This window comes from Haliotis asinina, chromosome 12 (assembly GCF_037392515.1).
Source record: "Haliotis asinina isolate JCU_RB_2024 chromosome 12, JCU_Hal_asi_v2, whole genome shotgun sequence".
Taxonomy (NCBI): Eukaryota; Metazoa; Mollusca; class Gastropoda; order Lepetellida; family Haliotidae; genus Haliotis; species Haliotis asinina.
Window position 1 is genome coordinate 16,093,260 of NC_090291.1, and position 26,182 is coordinate 16,119,441.

The 26,182-nt window shown below is 37.8% G+C and overlaps 1 protein-coding gene across 2 annotated transcripts in view; it reads right to left on the reverse strand.

The window, feature by feature from the left end:
• Positions 1–26,182, reverse strand: part of LOC137257915 (cyclic nucleotide-gated channel beta-3-like) — a 161,699-nt gene that overhangs the window by 132,125 nt on the left and 3,392 nt on the right. Inside the window, exon 1 of one of the 2 annotated variants that reach the window (XM_067795423.1) lies at positions 11,918–12,666. The exons of the other annotated variant lie outside the window; for it this stretch is intronic. Coding sequence (XP_067651524.1) covers positions 11,918–12,167 — 250 coding nt within the window. The 5' untranslated portion in view covers positions 12,168–12,666. Of the gene's footprint in view, positions 1–11,917; positions 12,667–26,182 lie in introns of those variants that run through there. 2 annotated transcript variants of the gene reach the window in all.

Below are 26,182 nucleotides of genomic sequence, written 5' to 3' on the forward strand. Positions count from 1 at the left end.
CAACCAAGGACATCTTACATAACCTCCATGCCCAAATGATCAAACTGTTAAAAATGTGTCTTACTGCTAAACTTACTATCTCTTTATCTTAGCTCTCCCTCAGCTTTCCCAATAGCCTTATTTGAACATCAAACAACTCCCTTTCTATGACACACATCCAATCACTGCATGGACATTGAAAGCTTTTCGTATTATCGGCAGATTAGACAAAGATCTCAACGCCACCTGCTGTCAGAACGTTACTTCACAAGGTTTTCAGTGCTTATGATCACGATTCCTGCCAATTGTGAACCCTCACTGCACTCAAGCAAAAAGCTTACATGATTTGCCAATAACAAAATCTGCTCACGGAGAATAATAATATTTTCCTTCATTTAAATAATCATTGTGATTTTATAGCATCTTTTATTTATTCTGCACTGTGGAACTAAATCATACCATAGATAAAGTATACAAATTTATCCTGTTACCTGGGTGATGAAACAAACTGGATCACATTATATATTTAGAATATTTATATAGAGTACATCTCTAGGCAACTAGTGCTTGCTCAAGGCGCTGACACATATTTCCCTGGATCCCTGGATGTGAATATCAACTGCCCATCATATTATCAATCTAAACTTCCTGGGGAGTATAAAACTCTCGCTGCCTCTAGGCACACGAAGTTATTTGTAGCTGTCTCGTCCTATCAAGGTACTCATTCACAGCTGGGTGGACTGGGACACGTAGTCACAGTACTTTGTCCAAGTTTACTGAATGTTACTGTACTCGCATCTAGGGGTTTGTACATATTCATTTGGCCACCACCTGGTTATATACCAACGGATTTGTGGGTTCTTTTAAGTGCACAGGGTTGTGTACTGTACACTAGTGGTTGTGACAACATGTAGAGAGTCTGTACATATAGTTGACTCCAAGGTTTTTACACCCGTCACAGGTGGACACTTCAACCTCACTGGATCACTAGCCTGACACTTTAGCCCGCGTGCCCACCGCACGTCCATGCCCTAATTCTCTCACGAACAGAGGTTACTATTACATGTTAATACGCTATTTTTTCCTTTCATGTTGTTGCTGCCATATTCTACAAATGAAATTTATATGTTTTATTTAATTTCAGTCGCAGAAATTGGTGACTCAGGGTCAAAATTAACTTATCTCTTTTACATTTCTATCACATGAAAAAATCCTAAACTATATTACCCTGAATGTTCAAGATTACTGTTTGTCAGCCATACTGAAGGTCTGTGTATAAACTTTTAAACATTTGAAAATTTTCAAAATTAACATGTAATTCAGAATTTCAGAATATAAAAACTCTAAGTGAAATAGTCTTGTGTCCTCACACAAATAATCATAATCAGCTGGTACATTACATGTCCTTTTAGAATGGTACTACAAATGGATATACTAAAAGAAATTCTGTGTTTTTACCCAACAGGTCTTACTGGTTAGATAATGAGAGATGTTTTACTACTCACACGTTGAAGATATCACTGTATAATAATTTAACAAAATTTAACAAAGTTATTACACATTGTGTAATTACAATTACAAATACAATTGTAATTAAAGTTATTACACATTGTGTAATAACATCGTGTGATGCCATACATATGATGTCAAAGTGTTTTACCGTTATGACATCACAATTCTAATACCGCTGTTACAATAGTATTAGACCTTGCTTGACTCGTTGAATGCTGAGTGTCACCACACTCGTTGAATTATTAGGAAAGAAGTACTTGGCTTGATATTATTTTGCTAATGTTGGGTGAGTAATTTACAAAATACTAGCCTGTCCCATGCTTTCGCTCCTTAGATACCAAACTATTCACTCATTTCATGAATATGGTATTACACGAGACAGAGTTTAGTACTCTATTTACAGTGCTTTCAGCAATATTCCAGCAATATCACAGCAAGAGACACCAGAAATGGGCTTCAGGCCTTGAACCCATGTGGGGAATTGAACCTGGGCCTTTGATAAGTGGACCCTTTACCACTAGGCTACCTCCTAGCCCCCAGTGGTTAATCAGTCAAGGGGTGCTCAGGATACATACAAAGGAGGAACACTAGCCTGAAAATATCTAAAAACCAAAAAAATAATTCCATACTAAGTTTGTTACTCAGTTTTATTCTTCCATTAACTGGTTATACAAAACCTTCACTACATCTCTGATTTGGGATTTTAATCCACATGTTTGGTTTTATCAAAATCTCATTTCACATTAAATCCAGTGAAACATTAAACAGATACCAGTCGCTGAACATTAAGTACGGCCACCAATATTAGATTATTAATGGCAGGCAATCAACATTAGTGGTCAAAATAACAATACATGAAAGCCACACTCCAAGTCATAAAATAACATTAACATAGCCAAATGGAAATTAATGCTTCAGTTCAACTGTACAATACAGGGCTTGCTATTAAATGCAGATTCCGGATGTCACATATTGAGTACTGTCAGGCTGACTGACATATCTGTTGGCAGATAAAGAGTTAAACTTCTGTTTGCTTCATCATGGTGTAATTGGCATTTTAAAGCTGTCACTCCTGCCAAGGGAGGTAACGTAAGCTGGGTCATGTTTTTGGTGCTGATCACCAAAGCCACTACTCACAACAGAGTAATTTGAGCAGAAGCAATTTTAAAAGAAGAAATTGGTTGTATCCAAATGATTTTAGCTGTATTTCAGACATGTTTTTGATTTTGTGTGAATTCTGATTTTTCACGTTTTATCAGTAGTCATTCAGAGAGGTGAAAACAGCTTGATGTGCCAATAATTGTTGAACATGTTTGTTGGAAAACTAACAGCGGAGAGGCTGAAGTAATAATCAATATGAAACAGTGTCAAAACCTCTCAACAGAAAGGCATTTACTGAATGCTAACAAACGTCAAATTATCAACCTTGGGAAAAAAACTGATCCAAACATTTATTGGATTTGAACGTTTATTTTTGTTACACACATTGTTTCGTAGTCAGTTCTTACTCCTGCTTCAGGTGAAAAGAATAAAACTAAGAAGCTGAAGTTACATATACAGAATTGGATATCCAGAAATCTTTGACTGATGTTCACCACTTCTATACGCCTTTCAAGGAACTTTTGATCTAACAATATTCCCAGGTGTGGCATTAAACAGAAACCAACAAACCTAATAACATAATCTTTGTACAAAAGACAAGCACATCATTAGGCCAAAACTAAATAAAAAAATCATTATTATTGTCTTAGGTTTAGGTGAAAAGAATAAAAGAGAATTATTGCATTAAACAATACAGAATTTTATATAACAAAATCTTATTATGACTCATATTCACCTCTTCAAAATGCCCTTCAAGGAACTCATACAGCAAAAACTGCATTAACCACAGGCAAACAAGTGGATGATAGTATGAACACCACATCATTAGGTTATAACAAATTTATAACAGATTACCTAGCTTTTTTCTTGTAAAATATATTTCTTGTACAGGCAATAACAATGGCATCACCTAAAGATTTATGAATGTATTGTATCCCAGAATAATTGCCCCTTCTTACTTGACTATACACTTCCTTAAAAGTTTATAAAATGTATTCAAAGTTTTTCAGTTCTAAATATCCTTCACATATGCTGACTATCAATCTCTATGGGTCAAAATTGCTCAATTCTTCATGGTCATGTGATGCAGATGTCATGCACATGTGAGTGAACGAGTCTAGTTTTATGACCCTTTAGCAACATTCCAGCAAGATCACAGTGTGAAACAGCAGAAATGAGCTGACCACACACTCCGTAGAAATGCAAGTTAGGGAGTTTAATTTATAGCAACATTCCAGCAACATCACAGTGTGAAACAGCAGAAATGAGCTGACCACACACTCCGTAGAAATGCAAGTTAGGGAGTTTAATTTATAGCAACATTCCAGCAACATCACAGTGTGAAACAGCAGAAATGAGCTGACCACACACTCCGTAGAAATGCAAGTTAGGGAGTTTAATTTATAGCAACATTCCAGCAACATCACAGTGTGAAACAGCAGAAATGAGCTGACCACACACTCCGTAGAAATGCAAGTTAGGGAGTGTAATTTATAGCAACATTCCAGTAACATCACACGTAAGGATGTCAAGAACATAATTTGCTGAGGACACAGTCTAACAAAGAATTATCCACCTGAAGGCAAAGCTTAAAACAATCCTACAAGATGAACCACCAGCTACCTTGTATACACACTGCAGTGCTGTGAGCTCTTGGCTCACGAAAATTCATCCAGAATTCCTTTGAACAGCTGATACCTGACTACCTAGACAGCGCAAATAAACTGATGACATTTAACAAATCAGTTTATTGAGCAAGTAATACAGGAAATGTCTGTAAACAAATACTGATTCTGATTCATTCTCTCTCTGGACTCTTCATGTATTTCATACACTTTCTTCTAAACACATTTCAGAGCAGTTTTGTGTGAATGCATCAATTCACTATTATTTACAGCAACTGTGGGCAGATTACCAATACTGACGCCTTGAAATGAACTTTAGTTGAAAGAGATACATAGGTTACAAATGCCACACTCCAGATGACCAGATGTGCGAGTCAAGGTCTCTTAATATGCTTTGCAGAATAACAACCCTTGAGTATACTAGAGAGTAATAGTCAGTTTAAACCTGAATTTGTTTCTTGGCTTACTTTCTAAATTTCTTGTAAATATTCCAGCAATGTTAAAGAGGGGACACAAGACATGCTGAGTGAGTGAGTGAGTGAGTGAGTGAGGTTAGTTTTGCACATTTTTTTTTCAACAATCCTGCAATATCATGGTGTTGAACACCACAACTTGGCTTCACACACTGTACCTATGTGTGGAATCAAACCGAGTCCTCAGCTTGACGAGTGAATTCTTTAACCACTGGGCAAACATGTCTTTAAACATGTCTTTAAACATGTCAAACCTAAATTGTTCGTTGTCAACATTGTCAAAGGATCAGCATATAAAGAAAATTATTTGGTAAGCACAACACCAGAAACACAATAACAAATCACACTGACAATAAAATAACATGACTGGTACCTAGATTTTTTATAGTTTATTAATGTCTCAGCATATCAAAGAATTTCCTGTTCAAATTACTTGTATTGGAACACAACTTACAGCATCACTCACGTCTCAGGGGCACTCACATCTGCTGCTTTGTAAAGAATAAACTCAAAGGTGAAAAAATGTGCAAAACGCCCACCGCCTTGTGTGTGTATAAAGGCTGGGTAATGGATTCCAAGAGTCATAACACACTATTGTTATTTCTCTCTAGTTCATTGGCTTCTCATTGCAAATGGTGGACACAGTAAATGTCAAGATTGACAGCACACAACATCACTCGATGTTTCTTGTGACACATACCCTTTCATAGTTGGCTGTGTAATGTACAAAATAAATGTTCTCCGAGAGTGCTTCTGAGTTTCTTCTGCCTACCTGGGAATTAAAGTGACATATCTGTAGAACCTGAAGTGACCTATGAAATAAGATGGTTCAAGTCTGAGTTGAAGTTTTAGGAGCTCTTGCTGGGGTAAAATTGAAGTAACTTATAAAAGGAAACCCATCCAAGAGCTGAGTTAGGATAGTGAGTTCAAGTTTTCAGAGATCTTGCTGGGGTCAGTGTGAAGTAACTTACGAAAGCTGGTGACAAGTTAGGATATTGAGGTGATCGAGAAATGTTGCTTCTATCATCCTTCAACATTAAGTAATCTACATAATATATGTTAAATGAAATCAACTCATCTCATACCTGCTGGACCTATGTTGCCCTAAAGCATGAATAATTTTTATATTTTCTTTTATGAACATTCAGGGAGTCTGGGTATCATAATGTACATACTAACAATTGCTTCCTTGCTTGAAGAATGATGGAGGCACCAGACTCCCCAAATGAGCTCACACACTATGAACATTTGGGGAATCAAACCCAAGTCTTTGGCATGGTGAGCCAACACTTTAACCACTAGACTACTGAACTAATCCCCTCAGCCTGAAGAGGTTACTGGACAAGAGAAAGATTGTAGTGATATATAGCAGTGGAAGACATTGAAGACTGGGTTGGCAGAATGTACCAGTGACGGGAATTTAACTCTGCCCTTTGGCATGACAAGTCAACCACTAATCTCCTTTCAGTCCCAAACTGGAAGTGCTATGCCAGACACCTACATGCTCTACATTGACTAGCAGTGTGGTGCAACCTTGTACCATCCATGTCAATGATGGAAAGTCAATGACATGTATCAAACAGCTGTGGAAAACTTTTAACAGGTCGGCAAATGTAGCATATGTTGACAATGATTAATTCAGTTTATGACGCTACTCTGTCCTATATTCAGGTGATCACTGCATTTTAGTCAAAGACCAGAGCTCCAGATAATTTTTCAAGCAATTGGGGTTTTTAGTCCCATGTCAGTTTTTATAGGAGTGCTTGTACTTTTTGAGGAGTAACTAGCTTTTTGAATACTCCCACTAGTTTAAAGAATTGAGTACTTTTACATATTCTTATGCACTTTTGTATACCCAGATTTGTAATTAATTGAGTAGATATGATTTTACTGAGTAAAATACACAAACACACACCTTATCTGAAGCTCTGAAAAGATCATTTATTGCTGCCATAATGTTAAAGATTGGCTATTTTTCATGACTACAGTAGTCCTTAAATTTCATGTCACTGGAATAGATAAGGCAAAGCTTGGGGCAAACATCCATAAGAAACAGATACTGCCATGGTCAAGGGTGACAACTGTGCCTTGTTTTGTGTAAGAAGGATTTTACAAAATGCAATCACTGAAGCTATTTCCTTACTAGGGGCTGGTTCAGTCACCACAGCAATACTCATCAATAAAATTCATTCCAACAGAAATATTGATTAAATTTCCAACACCTGCTGTCACAGAGGACATAGTGCTCTAAACACTGCCAATACTGTTATCACAAGCATATCAGCAGACACTGGAACTGCAAAATGAAACTAATTATACATAAGCAGTTTACATAGATAATAAGACGTGTGGATATGGAGCTCAGTCACCTTGTGGTGGAAATAAACCTCTAAATATCCAGTAATGGATAGTTTGTTAACAGAAAGTGTTTGGAAGCTCTCGGAGTTCATGGCCATGTTTTACTGATTTGTCTCTAGGTCAGGCTTGGGCACTCTAGAGTCAAGTAAATACGTATTCATAAATAAACAGCGAATCTATTCCTTTACAATCTAATTGTTGATTTGCCTGACTTGTATTTCCAATTTTCATTTACAGACAAGAGATATATTGATCTGAGTTACCTTACCCATTTTTCTGTTTTCATGACAAGTCATTGAGTTTATTTGCCAATCGATTATGTTCGCGCTATCTAAACAAGACAAGCTGACAGGAGACTACAACAACCGAGGCATATTTCAGAATAAGACCTATATCACTATTAAGTCACATCAGCAAGATGCAGGTTAGAATTGGTCTTCAGCAAACTATGCTACTTGTAAGAGGCACCTAATTCCGATCAGCTTGCTGACTTGGTTGACATGTGATTTTATCCCAGTTGTGTTGATGTTCATGCTGATCATCGGATTGTCTGGTCCAGACTCAATTGTGTAAGGTACACCAATAATCTCTAAACAATGCATGCATAAAGTGATCTTCAGAAACCCGTGCTTGTCGTAAGAGGCAACTTATGGGATCAGGTGGTCAGGCTCGCTGACTTGGTTGACACAATCATGTCAGCATATTCCAGGTGTATAGATCGATGCTCATGCTGTTGATCACTGGATTGTCTGGTCCAGACCCGATTATTTACAGACAGCTGCCATATCACTGATTGAGGTGTAAAACTAAACCCAATCACTCACTCACTACGAGTGAACAGGGTGTACATATATAAACCTATCTAAGATACATTTCTTCATCAAACATGCACACTGATTACTAAGAATACCCTATTTTCTAGTGGATAGTTTTATAAAAACACCATAACTCTGCTGAGTCTCGTGTAGTGAGTTATACACATAATAATGAAGTTTGGTCAATGTATATCTCTACTTATTTCATATTTTTATTAATATTATATTTATTAATTTTATCATCTCAAATTTCTTTCAATATAGCTTAGATTAAATTCAGCGAAATTGTGTGTGAACATATCAGCAATGCACCATTATTAATGGATAACAACCACTGACATCTTGAAACAAACTTTAGCAGGGAGAATGGATACATTTATCAAAAATGTCTGTGGCCAAGCTTTGACTCTCAATTAGACAACAATTTTATAACAAAGGTACCGAGTCCAATGAAGGGGAAAGCACATTGTACATAGGTGTACACTTAAGTCAAGAATTTACGGTAGTGTCTAGTCCTTGAAGACATGACATCTATAGTATATGGTAAAATATAATATTTCTATTGAGGTCTTCAGCTTTCAAGAGGTGAAATGAGTAGCATCTGCTGAGAAAAGCTGGGAGTGGAATGGGGGAGACTAACAGATAAATAAATAAAATTATCTTCTACAGAAAGATGCAGATTTCAAAGATAATCCAAATGGAGAACAGAGCAAGCTAAATTTCATGGCTGCGAGCTGAAGCAATCTAGACTCACCCAAATATTCTCTCGTTGGCAAGAAGTGTGAATGTTTCATTAAATATAAATGCTCTGGGTTCTGTAAAACAGCTGATTGTGCAATAAACATATAGGAGCATACAGAATTACACGTTAGTGACTGACACGTGATCTCCAACACCTCAGATATTGGACAACCATGCACTGAGGATTTGTGACACTTCAATGACTGTAATCTCAACTATACCTCAAACGATCTACAGCCATACACTGAACCCTATGCTCAGTGTCTGTACTACCAGATATACAGTGTGGCGAGACGACACATGCTGTACGGAGTTTGCCTAACAGGTGTTCAGTTCTCACTTACAGATGACTCTCACAATTTGACAAGCATGCACAGTGATTGAAACTGCACTTGATTTGCTTGCCATGGCAGGGTAGATACTGAAATGGCACATGAAATATTCTCACAGTCACACGGCATACCTAAAATTATATAGACAATACCTACCAAAATTCGTTAAATTGAAAATGAAAAAAAACAACATTACCACATCAAAAGACTGAAAATGTATTCTTGGACCCCATCAAACATTTTATCGTTGGGACTCTCAAGCACACAGGCCATCTTGGATCTCAGTGCCCATGACAAGAAAACCCGGGCCTACATTTTCGAAACTCTTTTAGCATTAAGATAGTCCTAAGGTAATGTTCATGTATGGTACTTATGACAATCTTAGCGCTAAGAGACCTTAGAAAATCTTGGTCCTGTTTTGGATGATATAGTTCCTGAGTTAGATTACGAGTTCACTGGACAAATGAAGCTGAACTACTCCTGCAATCATGATAGTGTAAAGGAAACAGATCTCTAAACTTTAACTGGTCACAAGATGTGTACTGATCTATTAACAGTAACTAGACATTACAAATAAGTTAAATTGGATCAAAAGATACAGGAGCACATATTTTCACAAAGGCACACCTAAGTCATATGTCTGGTGTCCTGTATTGTATCCATACTACTGGTAGTGCTGTGTGTTGACAAGAAAATTGTATTTCTTGGTCCTGTTTTGGGTGATATAGTTCCTGGGTTAGATTATGAGTTCACTGGACAAATGAAGCTGAACTACTCCTGCAATCATGATAATGTAAAGGAAACAGATCTCTAAAGTTTAACTGGTCACAAGATGTGTGTTGATAAGAAAATTGTATCGCAATTTAGTGTGATTCAGATACCTGTATTGCATTGTATTCGACCTTAAGTATCTGACAGTCAGTGACACTAACTGTGCCTGTCGATCCTGTCGGGCCTCTTCAAATTCCCTCTGCCATGGGCTTACTATTTAAAAACAACCAACTCACAGATGGTCTTGAGCTGTTTCACTTCAGTTTGATAGTGCTATATCAGCAAAGTACCATGTCATACTGTAAAATGGACACCCCACTCAGACACAGTCCTTGTGTTATCTCCCCTGAATGCCAAAGCATAAGTCAGGGTAACATAAAGTACCATTGTCTAACATGTTTCACAATGCATGGGATTACACAACCATCCAAGCTGTATTTCCTAGACCTCAATCTCAGTCCTATTGTGCTATGAAAATTTCATGGACTCAGTGCTATCCTCCAATGTGGGTTAATATTTTTTTATCAATGTCATAAATATGGCCTTCAGTAGGTTATAGGATAATGATACTTTCAAATATGATACATCTTGACTTTCAAGCCATTCTCACAACAAACCTGGAATGCTGAAGACCGATTCGAAACCCGGTCTTCAAGGAGTAATTTAGGTAATATAACAGCCAATTCAAGCAGGATCAATGAAATACTCACATACCTGAATCTTTTACATCATCTTGTGGCCTTGCCACAATCTCATATAATTACATGATAATATTTTAACAGATGACAAGATTACCTATTCATAAGATCCAAGCAAAGACAGAATAAGGTGTATCCATGAAAGACAAAACAATTGGAAAATAAAGGTTTACAGGTTAACATTCTTTCAGATATGCTCAATCTTCATTTTGAGTCATTTTGTCAATCTTATCACACAAACTACATGATAATAACGTTTAGGAGGATACACAAATAATTTTAAGGAGGGGCTGGTTTGTGACGTTTCCATACAATCCTGTAACTGAGAGCCAATAATAACTGCATGAATACCAAATTAATAAGCAAGCAAATAATGGTCTCATGGCAGTGATGAAACCCAAAATATCAAGGCTAGGTTACCAGCCTCCAGTTTCCAGTAGCTATGAAAGATGGGAACTAGTAGACTGGTGTTGGAAGAGGTCTGAAGTGAGTATATGACTCTCACAAAGATCCCGGGAACCTTCATGTTTGACTACACCATTGATTACTTTCATCATTACTGACTGCAGAAAGTGTGGGAGGCAGTCATGATCCTATGAACCTATAATGATTTTCATTTTCAGTGGCTCAGTTTAAATATAGATAAGTTCAAATGAGATATTTTGAACTCCTATAATTGACTGACCAATAGGTCTGGTCAGTTTTGTTGGCTACTATGAATGTAAGCAAAGTAGAGGAATAGGATATGAATATAAAAAGAAAAAAAAACCCCAAACCCCCCAAAAACACAGGACACAAAATACCAAGAATGAAATTATTGGGGTTAATTTCCAAAAACAAAGTCTGAGTAAGTGAGTGAGTGAGTTTAGTTTTCAGCAATATTCCAGCAATATCATGGTGTTGAACACCAGAAATAAGCTTCTATCTGGGTAATTGAACCAGGTATGTTGTGACAAGCAGAACATTAGGCTACACCACTGCCCCACAAGAGATCTAATTAGTACATAAGTTACTAGATCATTTTTCAAACAACCAGATGTTTGAAAATTCACATGTCGGTATTCAAAGACCCATGAAGGTCTGGGGTAGAATATGCCTTCAGCAACCCATGCTTGCCATAAAAGGCATCTATGCTATTCATAAGAGGCAACTAACGGGGCTTGCTGACTTGGTTGACACGTCATTGGTTCCCACATGCACAGATTGATGCTGTTGATCACAGGCTTGTCTGGTCTAGACTTGATTGTTTACAGACCGCCATATAGCTGGAATATAGCTGAGTGTGGAATAAAACCAAACTCACTCCCTCCCTCACTCACATATTCCAAAAATATATGACATTTCAAAGTATTAAATTAGCCGTAGCTTGATGTGATTTGGAGAATTTTTCAATTCTTTTGGGGAAGGAATTTTTTCAGGGGACATTTGCAGGAGACATTTGGTGGAATACTGGACTTTTTGCAGGCTAAGATAATCCCTGCTTGATAAATATTTGTTAAACGGTGACCTTACCCCTGTGACTGGCTCGACGCTGGTGTCGACAAGAGTTACTGGGCTTCAGGAGGAGAGGACGCTTGCTGTCACAGTCATCAACGTCGTCAACATCACGTAGCAGGGGACACTCACTCTCACACTCCTCACACTCCTCGTGGAGTGAGAGGACGTCGGCCTCATCGATGTCTGAACACATGCCTATAGTAGCTGGTGGTTTCGTTTCCCGAGAGGCGAGCTGCCATAACTTCTCCGCCACCTTCCAGACCATTGAGGAGGTGCACTTCCCTACTCTACATTAATGGTGGTGGGGAACAACAGCAGACGCAGCACAAGATGAACAGATACACACAGGGTAGATCTATCCCAAAAACGAAGGGCCAGAGTTCAGGCTATCTGCATACAACAGATCCTGTTCCTCATCATAAGCACACACACACCTCCAACACTCACACTGGGTAGATCTATCCCACAATAAACACCCAGAGCTTCAGGCTATCTGCACATAACAAACCCTGTTCCTCATCTGGAACTCCCAACACACACAGTGTAGATCCACTCCCGTGATAAAACTAGGGAAACTTTGGCGACATCACTTGGAAAAAGGATCTGATGAGTCAAAAAGTAGCATATATCACTGTATTGTAGGAATGTTTTCTGAATCACATAAAATGCAGTATGATCTTGTCAGAAATCTATTTAGTTCAAGCAGTTCAAGCCTTCTCAGATCACAAATTGGTGAAAAGTATCGTTACAATATCCAGTGTCAAAATGACTTCCAATCCAACAGGAATAAATTCTGATAACTGACTCCACTGTATACTCCACTGTTATTTCACATTGAGAGACACATCCATGAATTACATATCAGTAGAGACACAAAATATCCATGTTGCACTCAAATATGTATATTTTACACTGTATCCTGAAATCCAATTTCAAATAAACGTAATCCAGTGATGATATTTAGTATTCATCGGAAGATTCAAGGATCAATTGAATCAATCTAAGTCTTCCTTCCACGGGATTTGATGCTTCAGCAATAACAGTGCTTCAACTCTAGCAACATCACATTCTGCACCAGACTGGCTCCGAGCTCTGCTCTACTTGACATGGACGTGATAAAAACGGCCACCATGTCATATATACTCTCAACAGAGCAATGGTGTAGTGTCCGTCTGCTCCGACACTTGTTACCACTTCACACCACTGGTCCTGTCATTGGATCCAACTCTGCAAGTCGGTTACTGCATTCCCGCCATTACAAAGTGGAAATGCGAATCAATTCTGGTGTGAAAACTCCCAGTTGGCAGTTTTCAATCAATCCACAACCGTCCACAGTTAGAGTGGGTTAAGTTTTTAGCTGAAGCATTGTGGAGGTAGCAGATATGTCTGTGACTGTTCATGGCTGCAAACAGCTCATCTTTCAGTCAATATGGACCACCTGTTCAATGCTCAGCAGTAATTGTCCCGTGGAATTAATGTGTGTATACTTATGCAGAATCAATTTCCATTACGAGGAACACTATTTACATACATGCACGTGAACTGGGGGCCATTGTCACTCCATCCAATTCTCTATGTAACAAAACAGTACATTAATGAACGACCTTCCAACAAATAATTTGTCACAGATTATCAAAAGAAATGCTTTTATCAAAAATCAATGTTGCAACCACTTGAGTCACAGACAATGGATTTGTGTATGACATCTGATTGAGTGCAATCAAAAGAACACTTACTATCTATCACAAGCTGGGATCTTGAGAAGATCACTTTCTTGAATCAGCAAAGAAGAATCTGCATGAGTGTCACCATATGTGACTGAACATCCTCAGCTTGAAGCAGAAACCACACCTTTTCTATTTCAAGATTCCAAAGAGATTCCAATTTGACTTTAAAACGAAGGATTTCAAACTAGAGGTAAGTGATTTTCTAATTCATGGACACTGAGTGTGACACCACAGACAGAATCTCAACATACCTCCAGATGATTCTCTCAGTCACCTAAAATCCTTGTTGGAACAGTTCCAGAAACACTTTGCAAAGATCCCTAATATTTCCAGAACCAAACTTTGAAGCTCCTCCTGGTAATGCAGTCTCAGGGGACTCCAGCAGTGAAATGGTTAAAACTATTATCACCGACGGTAATTACAACGGGCCCCTGCACTTGTAAAACCTTAGATTTCGATGATAGCTCAGCAGCAGGAAAACTAACTATGTTCCCTCGTATTAGATATTGACAAAGCCATTAGCTGCTGTTTAGAGTCACATACCCTAACTTTCCTGATATTTAGTTAAAGCTTTGAGGATACAGTTGGAACAATTATGGGTTTATCAATATCTCCTTTTTACAAATAACTGTTTGCAGTACTTGCTCAGCTAATACGCTATTAAACTCAACTTTCATAACTGAAACAGCCAGGAATACCAATGATAGTATCAAAATGGCAGTTGATGGTTTCCAATATCAATGATTTTGTGTTGAATCAATAAAAAACAAAATGCATACTGATTATTTTTCAGAGCAAATGAGGAAAGGTCTGACGTGTAAGACTCCACTTTTACCCTCAATAAGGGACTTCCTGTGAAAACAAATCCATCCTTGACACACACAATGTCTTTAGATTAATCCTAATAAAAGACAAATCCTGAAAACTTCCCCCTAAGTCAAATATGACTGAATGAAATCCTTCAAATTCTTGAATATATTCCAACGATGAGTTATTATCCAGAGTTCAACAGCTCACTATGGAAACAGTGCTTGGATTCTGACTGTTCTTCAAATGTCACAGTGCCTGAGACTTTGTTTACATCAGACAGTTAATGTCTTTGCCACAAACAGTCCAACCAACCCACAATGCTTTCCTGGCAACTTGTTATCAGTACCCATGAAATCGTGATAGGACCTCAGCAGCTACTGCCAATATTTCTCTTACAACATTAGCAAATCTTGGAAGGCGCCAATGTCTCAAAAGTACACGTAATATTGTTGATTCCAGAAGGCCTGTATCTTATCTGACAATTCTGTTTCATGATTCCAGAAGGCTTGTATCTTATCTGACAATTCTGTTTCATGATTCACCGTGAACATAACTATCAACATCTTCAGAACTCCATCATACAAATACCCTTCCTCTCTCCTTCCTGCTGAGAAGGTTAGGCAGAAACATGCAATATTATTCAACAGTGGAGGTATAATCGATTCTCCCTTCAACTATAAAGCAAGTAAAAGCAATGCCAGTCACTTACCTAGTGCAAGTAAATGTTTAAACTCACACCACACTAAAATCTTGCTTTGTTTATGAGCACGATGCTAAGCCATTGTTTAAGGATTTTGTCAATGGTGTCCATCCATAAAGTTTGATTCCTTAACAAGCCAACATTGATTTGTGGACGGCAAGTGTTTGAACAGTATATATCCTGTATCCGTTTCAGGAAGGCTTATTAGCCTTGTACGTTATGTTCGGCGTCTGCATCCGGCACACTGTCCATCCTCATTCAAGATGGACACGGGCACATTATAATTGCACAGTACTCTGCTACCAAGTCCGTCTGTAATATTCAGTCCCTATACTGGGAGTCATTAAATCCTGTATGTCCCAACAGTCAGCAACAGTAGGCTGATCGCTGTAGTGTAACAACTAAAGACGATTTGACCTCTGGCAGAGTTGACCAATCAGATTGAATATTCATCACTGGAGGACCAGTCACTGTTCCCCTCAGATCAATGGCAGATGGACTGACACAGGAGGGACAAGACATGGCGCTGTTTACCTAGTGAGGCTCTCCACTGTCATCACGACACCAAACACAGAAGAGGTGGGGCAATCTGTTACCAATAGCAACTGACACATTTCATAAAATACATATACTGAAAATCATATTTTTCTATTTAAATTCAGCTATTGTTGAAATGAGAACCATTTTCATTTTGAAATAAAACTGCAATATGGCGTATGCATGAAGTTTACAATGGCAATGAAAAAGCATTTAGTTTCCGGTGGCTGGTTGATTAAGTTGTCACTGTGCTATTTGATCATTATCTAATCATCAAACAGTCAGTTAACTGAACATATCTCATTTCCTGGGAATTCTAATCTAGTTTTATACATCGCTGATCATTAAATGATTCAGGTTTTAAACCTTTAGTTTAATGAGGGGTATATGAAGCAGTGAGATGACCTTTTCCTTCAGCCTGCTGTTAGAAATAGACTATTGCATTACATCAAGACTTGAAATGTTAACACACTAATGGAAAAATATAACCATAGTTCATGAAAAAATTATGAAGAAAACATTTCTTCTGAAATAAAATAATACAGTTGTTAATGTATATTCAAGAAGGTATCACCTCTAGTTTAAGATCATATTTTGCGATTTGCACAGTTTTGACTTTGTCAAAGGGAACATGCAAAGAGAGTCAGTGTAGTTTCATGCTGCTTGTAGCAATATTCAAGCAATTATGGATACCAATAGACGTGCTTCACAGATTGTATCCATGTGGGGAACTGAACCAGGTTTTCAGCATGATGAGCAAACACTTAAACCACTACAGGTCATTCCACCCCCTTCCAAACAGCTGCTCTCTAAAACACTGTAAATGTTAACTGTAAATGATAAGTAATGTTTATGCCATGAACATGTCTTGGATTAGAGGGAATGATGACAATGACAGGATTGGAACTAGCCAATAGTGTTTACTCTGCTGGAGTAATCGTAAGTTTGCAGTTTGAACAACATCTCTGTTGGCTGTTTTGAACCATTTGGCTTTCCTCAATGATCTGCTGATGTTTTGCCCTGATTAACACAAATGGGGATCATAGCAGCCACTGTCCTTGGAGTTGTCACGCCAACACTTTTTAGGTTAATGTCTTTCGGTTTCCTGTTACTGGATATGGTTTGGGCAATGGATTTCCTTTGAGGAAACATTGACCAGGTCAATGACCAAATACAGTTCTTAGTCTCAATAACAAAATATTTGAACCACTTGTTCACCCAGTGTAAAGTGATTAGGTTATAACCTAATGTTACACTACTAGCTTATCCTAATGTTCAGCCAGAATAACATGATAAACTTATCCTACTGTTCACCCAGTGTCAAGTGAAGCTATTGACAGAAACTGAATCTGTGTTGAAATTTTACTGCCCCGAAAGAAATGTAATTACATGGAAAGTCAAATGTTTCAAGGTGATTTACAGTCCATTCCACTTTGTGCACTGACGCAGGTTTGGCACCTTCACCTTGTTGTGAACACTGAATGTGAGCAAAAGTCCACAGGAAGTTAAGCCCATATCCAAGGAAGGATTTGATGGAATTCCAGCAGTCATATTCAAGAGGATTCATACATCATCGTAAACATCACTCCTCATCCCAGATGCATTCAATGAATGACAGATCAAGGGGTCGTGTGGGCCAGGATGGTGCACTCACATTGTTCTGACTAATGATTCTGTTGGACATTGTGCCAGAGGTGGTCTGCTCCAATGAAGACGTGTCAAAACTGACCCCCTGGGTTCAAGTCAAACACAAATGCCACTGACTCAGAGATGTGTTTCAACTGTAATATCTCTGTTGTCAGATATGGTGAGGGTTGTAAGGGCTGCTGGCTGGAACAAGAGGTGAGTGGTTTAAATTCACTGATCCAGCCAGTCATTTTCGGTGTTGGAGTGGCGTACAGCCTGAGCTGAAAACATTGCTACATGTGCAAATGGTGTTACTATAGACTTTTAATTGACAAGCAGCATTCCACTGCAAAGAACTGCACTGAGGCATACCAATACCTCTCCATCTGTCATTTTCCTGATGTGTGGAATGTCAAACGTGTGCAGTTGTACAGAACAACGAATAGAGATGCTTCACTGACTTCTGCACTTCATAAAACTACGCAGACTGGAAATGATAAGCATGTTGTTGTCTGGACGTTAGTGTACGTTGCTGGCCATCTATCACAAATATGTCACATCTCTTGAATACTTAGTGAAGTTTTGAACAACTGCTTGGTTGAATTTTGTGAAGTTCTTACCCTGGTTCAAATCCAAAAACTCATGCACAAGTTTACCAATGAAAATTTCCATGTCACAATAACTTCTGTGTCTGTGTATAGTCCCAGAAAATGTTATGAACGTGAAAGTAACAGACAGATGCATATACAGACTTCATCACTGATGCTGACTTCCTGTCAGATGGGTTGAAGAACTACCTGATAAACTGAACCCCACCCTTCACCCATGCAATATGATTGGACTCTTCCAATACCATTTTCATGAGTTGGGTCATACAATGACCCTCATATCAAGTTTGTTTGTTGCTTAACGCCACACTCCAGCATATGTCACTGTCCTGAATAACAGAGTCACTCCATTAAGATCTTACACAAATAACCAAATAATAACTCAAACAGTGGTTAATAAATATGGTCAGGTGCATTGATTGCCATATCATGTAATGGCCAGGTCCTAATTACACCAAGACGATAATAAACAGCCGGTAATGACACCAATCAGTTTCTGACATATTGATTTGAACCGTAATTGAACAACTATCTAATCACACGTGTCGTATCACAAATTAGCAATCTGTCAGTTCTGTATCCAACAGCAGATTGTTGACAGGCTCTCCGCCTCAGGCTTCACTTTGATCCATCCATTCATGGAAAGGTTTTTGAATCATACGTATATATTGATTGGGATACCATGTTTTTACTTATTAGAGATATCTTGGGAATATTGATTTGGGATATCATGTATGTTTTCAATGGGGACATCATGTTTACAAATTTGATTAAGGAAGATGTGGATGTATTACTTGCGGACATCGTGTGTACTGATTAAGGATATCATCTATGTAGTGATTAAGATTATTGGGTGTATTAATTAGAGACATACTTCATGCATTAATGAAGGATATTATGTGGGTTTTTTATGAGGGAAATCATATGTACATATTACGAATATCATCTATGTGTTGATTCGGTTTGATTGGTTTGATTGTTGTTTAACACCCAACTCAGCAATATTCCAATATGGCAACCAAGTCAGCAAGCCTGACCACCGACTAATGAGATGCTAGTCGCCTCTTATGACATACATGGGTTGCTGAAGACCAATTCTAACCCAGATTTTTGTGACGCTATGTACACTGATTAGGGACTAGTGATGTACCTTACACAAGGGCTAAAACATATTGGCAAATGTATCACACACCAGTTATTCTTGCCATTTGGATGATTGTGAACCATGACCTTGACAGGTCTACTTTCATTACATTCATTTATTTTTCAATTTCAATTTCAATTTTTTATGCAGCATATATGTTAAATTTGAAAAAAGAAAGATTACAAACTGAAATCACCTTTATTTTTTTATGACCAAAATTAATTTAGATGTATTTTTGCATAAACCAAATGTAACATATAATTTGAATATGAATCTAATTATCTCTCTCTTTGAACTTTCTAATCACATAAGCATAACATTTACCTTTTGTTATATTATAGTATGTACAGAAACTATGTCACTGACTCCTCTTAGAAAAGTATCATTTAAAAAAATGCATCTTAATACAACAAATATGTTGATTTGTTTGACTGGCATTATTAGAAGCTGAAGAGTAATAGAGGGTAGGATTCTTTATGGATAACAACTTCTTTATCACATATGATGTGACGCTCTTGCTTGACAATGGTATAAGGATCTATACTGAAACGTTGCATCATATGTAATAAAGAAGTTGTTATCCATAAAGAATCCTACCCTCTACAACAAATATGTTGACAAATAAATATGTTGAAGGCCTTACACATCTACTACAGGGGCCAATATAATATCTACTTGTCACGGTAGTGAAGGTAACTTCTTATTTTGAACACAGTCTGAAATAATCTTGCACAATGTGAAAAGTATTCACTTAAAACATAAATCTGATACAAAATTGCAGCTCTTGTACTATGCTGTAAATACACATTCAATTTGAGATCCACATGATGTGCAGCTGCTTTCATGTGACACATAATTCTAGTTTCATGAGTGGATGAAAAACATACTTTCACATTCATGTTTTCAGAACTTTACTCTAAGCATGATGAGGACATGAAAACTTAGTGGACTAGTGTGTGTGAAACAGTACAGAAACATTGATTCCTATTGCTTGGACTATTTATCATGAAATCAGTGTTTTAGCATCAATTTCCGTAGGAATTACAGGCGGAACAGATCTCCAATATCTCATTCTTGTATCCATGATGCATTCCGTGCAGAGGAAGGTCACCTATACCTTGTGCTTGTTAGAATCGAGATAGTGAGTGCAAGAATGAGTGAGTGTTGCGCTTCACATCTTTTTACCAAAATTTCAGCTGTATGACATCGCAATGAGAAATTCTTCATTCTGTCCATATGAGGAATCAAACGTCTGATTCAGTTAATGTTTTAACCACTCATTGCACTGGCAAAATGTCACTTAATAATGTATGTCTTTTTATAATACAGGTACCTGAGGCTCTATATAATTCAGTGTTCATGCTATCAACCACAAGTCTGCCAGACAGGCGGTGTGTTATAGGTGCTATACAATATAACACTTAATGGATTTATTAATGGTGAACTCTGATTAAACTCGAAATGACGATCATTTAGCATCATTGTTACATTCTGAACAAAATCTGCCAGCACAATGAAGTAAAACATATGCTACAAATTTTATACATACTGCCTGTATTCTAGGCAAGCTATTGTGTCAACAGTGTAGCAGTCTATGTATCTGTTGTTTAAGCTTGTGACAAAGCTACAGATTTCAAGAGACAGAGGGGTACCCTAGTGGTTGGAAGTCCTGCTCAGTACACTGAAGGTCTAAGTTTAAATTCCCAAGAGAGTCTAGATAACTAGACAGTACAGGATGCCAGTTACTCATAAGGACAACTTGCAATATTCCCCCTATATGGCAGTGGTCTGTAAATAATCGAGTCTGGACCAGACAATCCAGTGATTAACATAATGAGCATTGATCTGTGGAATTGGGAAATATCATGCATTGAAGAAAGGTAATTACTTAATACTTTGTGATGGAATGCTGCACTCTGCAGTATTCCAGCTATAAGGTGGTAGTCTGTAAATAATCGAGTCTGGACCAGACAATCCAGTGATTAACATAATGAGCATTGATCTGAGGAATTGGGAAATATCATGCCATTAAAGAAAGGTAATTGCTTAATACTTTGTGATAGAATGCTGCACTCTGCAATATTCAAGCTTTAAGGTGGTAGTCTGTAAATTATCGAGTCTGGACCAAACAATTCAGTGATGGATATTATGATGAAAATTCCACAGTCTTCAGAGATGAAAAAAAAAACTACAAATAACTTAAAGCTACTAGTTGTCTTTGAGTGACCGAGTGAGATGGGTTTTATGCAGATTTCAAGAATATCTCATGTGGTGTGGCAAATGCTTTAATGGAAAGCATATCCCACCATCTGAGATTTTCATCCATGGTGATTGAGTTCTGTCAGACATAATGCACACAATTCTCCACATAAAATTGCTGGGCTTTAGGCAGCTAGACCAGCCAAAGTCAGCTAAAAACAGTTACAAGTTATAAACACCATTGTTTTTTGTCAAAAATAGCCACCTAAGTCTGACCCAAATCTGTGACAGTTGATCAAGATATTAGATAACAAATTGCCTTGCAGCATATGACTGTCAGAAATGTGAATTTTTCACAAACTATCTCCCTAAGAACTACTCAGTGGTGGAGAGCCTCGATGCTCCTCTCATGGAGCAGTGGCAAGACACGATGGAGGAGAGATCTCCAAATTAAAGACGATTGTTCCCTAAGAAAATCAATAAACTGGCGCTATGAATCTTCTGATCTTCTACCCTCAACACAACACCCACAAGCCTTAGGCTGTCACTTCAATGCCAGAGCCCTTGTTCACAATCACGCCAGCTCGGCCAACAGATCTCTCATTTTGTAACATATCTGATCCAATAACTGATAAACAAAAGTGACTTATGTGATGTTTCCCTAACAACTCGTTATACCGAAGTGCCAGGAGACCTCCAAGATGCGCTCTCTTCAGCCTCCCTCTGGTCTCCCAAGTAGGTCATCATAGAAGGACATCACGCTCCACCAAATCACTGCCCAGCTAAACAAAAAGTGTGCATAAACATGATGTGAATATAGTGAATGGGTTTATTTATGGAATGCAGATTTAATTGGTATTATTGAAAGTGTTCAGATCGCAAATAAATGAACGAACACAAAACCTGTGAGAGGTATTGTATTTTTTCAAAAGAGTGAAATTTCTTTCACACTTTTAACAATATTCCACCAATATCATGGTAGGTGAATCCAGAAATCGGCATCACATGTTGTTCCCATCAGCAGAATTGAGCCTAGGTCTACTGTGTGAAGAGTGAGCACTTTAACCACTAGCCTACCCCTTCACCTTTCTTGGCAATGCAAGACAAACACCATTCTGATGGAGCAACTGTTAGGTCTAGCTCTGATTTCAATAGTATGTATTGAAATATGAAATGTCCACTTACACCAGGAACATCCTGCAGTGGACCAGGAAATCCCCATTTACACCACGAACATCCAGTAGAAGACCAGGAACATCTAGATGTGGTCCAGGAACATCCTGTAGTGGACCAGAAACATCCTGTAGTGGATCATGAAATGCAAACTTACATCAGGAACGTCCAGTGGTAGACCAGGAAGATCCTATAGTGGAAAATGAAATGCCCACTTTCACCAGGAACATCCTGTAGTAGACCAGGAACATCCCATAGTGGACAATGAAATGCCCACTTACACCAGGAACATCCTGTAGTGGACCATGAAATGTCCATCCTCACTGGAAACATCCTGATGTGCACCACGAAATGCAGACTTACACCAGGAAGATCCTGTTGTAGACCAGGAACATACTGTTGTGGACCAGGAACATCCTGTAGAGGACCAAGAAATGTCCGTCTACACCACTGCCCTATAAGATGCCCACTTACACCAAGAACACCTTAATGTACACCATGAAATGCCTGTTTATATCAGGAATGCTTTACATGCCCATCCTATCACAAAGCAATAATGGAAGGAACTCATGAATCCTCAACTAGATATACTCTTCACCTCCAGTGTGACACATCTGACATCAACCCAGCCAGGTGTGTATCCCAAACACCACCTCACACACATCCATCAACTATCATTGTAAAAGTTAAATTCTACACAGTAAAAAGACCAAGCTAAAATAACCAACAGCAACTTCCAGTCTCGCCGAACTGAAAAAAAAAACACCTCTCATACTAAGGTAATTACCATATCTGAAACATAAAAAACTCTCCTAAGGAGAAACATTCATTTTCCTGTGGAATATAGGAAGCTGTAATTACTATATGGTTGCCAAGTAACAAGCAAATACATCTTCAGTTTTTTTTCCACTTCCACTAATCCATATCTGTCCTCTGCGAAAAAGTTGTGAAGAATCTGAACATGGATTCCAACATACTGGAGAGAACAAGGAAGTTGAAATCTTTTTGTGAACACCATCTTCCCTGACACTACACCTCCTGACTGCTCCAATCTTAAGACACCACTCATACAGAGAACATAATTAATGGTGTATACAACATTTAACACCTCTCTGATAATGACATACAAAATCAACTGGGCCACATTCAAGGCCCAGTGAAAGGACCAATTTTATGATGCCAATGACACACGAAATGCCTGCAAGGGTCTTACAGAAGTAATTTTCGGTGTTGTTAATGACAGCTACATAGAAAATACCTCTGTAAACCTTGAGGATATCAAAGTGAGAGTGTTTCAGGATGAAATGATAAGAAGAGAGTGCTTCCTATCATCTTTCAAATGTCTTGAATGCAATTTGTGCATCTCTTGCTTGTTTGCTTATTCAGAAGAAATAACAGTGACATAGCGTACACAGTCTGGATATCATTTTTCACTCAATAATATGGACAGGCCATTTCACTGATTTCCAAGTAAGTTTGTCAGCATATTGAGAACCCCTGTAGTTTGAATGCAATCAAAAGCAAAGCTTGTCAGATTATTTTGGCTGAAACATGCTTCCAAGTGGCAGATTAAAAAACAATCAAGTGATTATTTTACAGGACCGCCACAGATAATATGATATTACACAATTTGAAATTCAAGTTACAGATAACAAAGCAAAGTATTGCCAAATGTCTAAAAGGGAAGTGAATAGTGAAAATACAACACAAGCACAACTACGCATGGTTTTAGCAGTCATGAATGAATGAGTGAATGAATGAATATATGAATGAATATATGAATGAATGAATGAATAAATAAATAAATAAACCTCTTATAAATGTCTCACGAATACATGTCTTATGAATGAATAACATACAAATATGTGTATTACAATTAAACTTTGTCTTTCAATATTTTACATCAGATGGGTGAGTGACTATTGTTTTATGCCGCTTTACGCAATATTCCAGCAATATCATGGCGGGGGACCCCAGAAGTGGTCTTCACACATTATGACCCTGTTGGCAATCAAACCATGGTCTTCAGCATGACAAGCAAACCCATTCACCAACGGGCTATCCCACCACACCTTATTACAAAGGAAGTGAAGATGAAAGAATTGGGATGCATTGTCATTGCTGCAATATGTCCTGGCAGATATGACATCTTAGACTTTACAGTATCTCTTGTGTATTCCACTGTACGATGATAATTTCAGAGAGACATTTCAATCTATGCATTCACATTATCACAAGCAAGTTTCAACTTTCAATTAAGTATACAACACTCACTTATTAAATGCATTTGATGATTATCAGTCAGCATGAACAACATATGATTACAAACCTCCAGTGACGTCAGTATATTGACTTGCCAAGTTCTCCTTTCATCGAGTAAACCTCTACAAACTTCCAATATATAGCAGCAATACCTGTTTTCGAACCTTCAACTCTTCGCTTACTCGCTTGGCGATTTTATCCACTAGGCTACAAAAGACTGCTGTGAAGAGAATTTTTGTCAGTATGACAAGATGGATAGTGCGGTATGCATGGGAGGGTGTCGACTCTCAGTCACAACCCAGTTCAAAAACTAAGTCCTCACCAATTTCCTCCTGCCCACAAGCTGGAATTTTCGAGGTCGTTTTTGATCTTTTGCATAAAACCCTTTTCCATGGTATTCGATTGATTAACAAAGCACTATTTCATGTCTAAATATACATAACTGGCCAGGCCCAGTACTAAATTCTGATTGACTGATAATAGGTACTTGTCCTCTGAATGCCATGTATTTCACATAGTTAACATTTTGGGGGGAGTTGCTACTTTGGATGAAATAACTTACCAGAATTTAAATCAGTAAAGAAGAAAAATTTTCTCTCTCACTCACTCACTTGGACGCATGCATGCACACCAAAAAAAGAAAAAAAAATGTATACTTGCCAGAAATATTTTTAGATTGTCATTTGACCATTATACACTTCATAACCTGCCAAAAGTGAAATACTTTGTATTTAGATGGAATGTCACTACTTTGACTGGTGATTTTAATTTTTTCCCCCTCCTGTCTATACATTTTTACGGTTTACAAATGTATAAAAACAAGAAATAAAAGTGGTCTGGTCTTCAGACAGTATGCTTTAGGTCTTCCTATACTTACAGCTCAAAAAACAAAAAACAGTACAGAAATTGATTTTACATTTTTATGGTTTAAAAATGTACAAAAACAAGAAATAAAAGTGGTCTGGTCTTCAGACAGTATGCTTTAGGTCTTCCTATATTTACAGCTCAAAAAACAAAAAACAGTACGGAAATTGATTTAACATTTAATTTCTTTGGTGACCTTAATATAGTGATCATATCTGCAGTAAGATGAAGCTATTGTTTCTGAAAACTGCCTGCATCTGTTCAACTAAAAATATCTACTTTTTAAGATGATTTAATGTTTATCAATCCACTTACTATCAGTACTACATTTCCTAACCGGGTCATACAAAAAAACATTCAGCATGTTTCACCTTTCAGAATTGCTTCAAACCATTATGATTAACAACTGAAGCTGAAGTAGTATAATCAATATACAGGGAAGATCAGAGGCCAAGGGGAGATAACTAGGAATGAATCAATTGGTAGATGAGGCTGTCACTGTCTGGAGACAGTTGCAGTGATCTGTGGTTTATTGATCGTAGAGCTTCGTAAGAGTTCAAACTAACAAATGGTTGAAGGGAGATAATACACATGGATCAAGAATGAAGTGCAACCAAATATAAAATCACA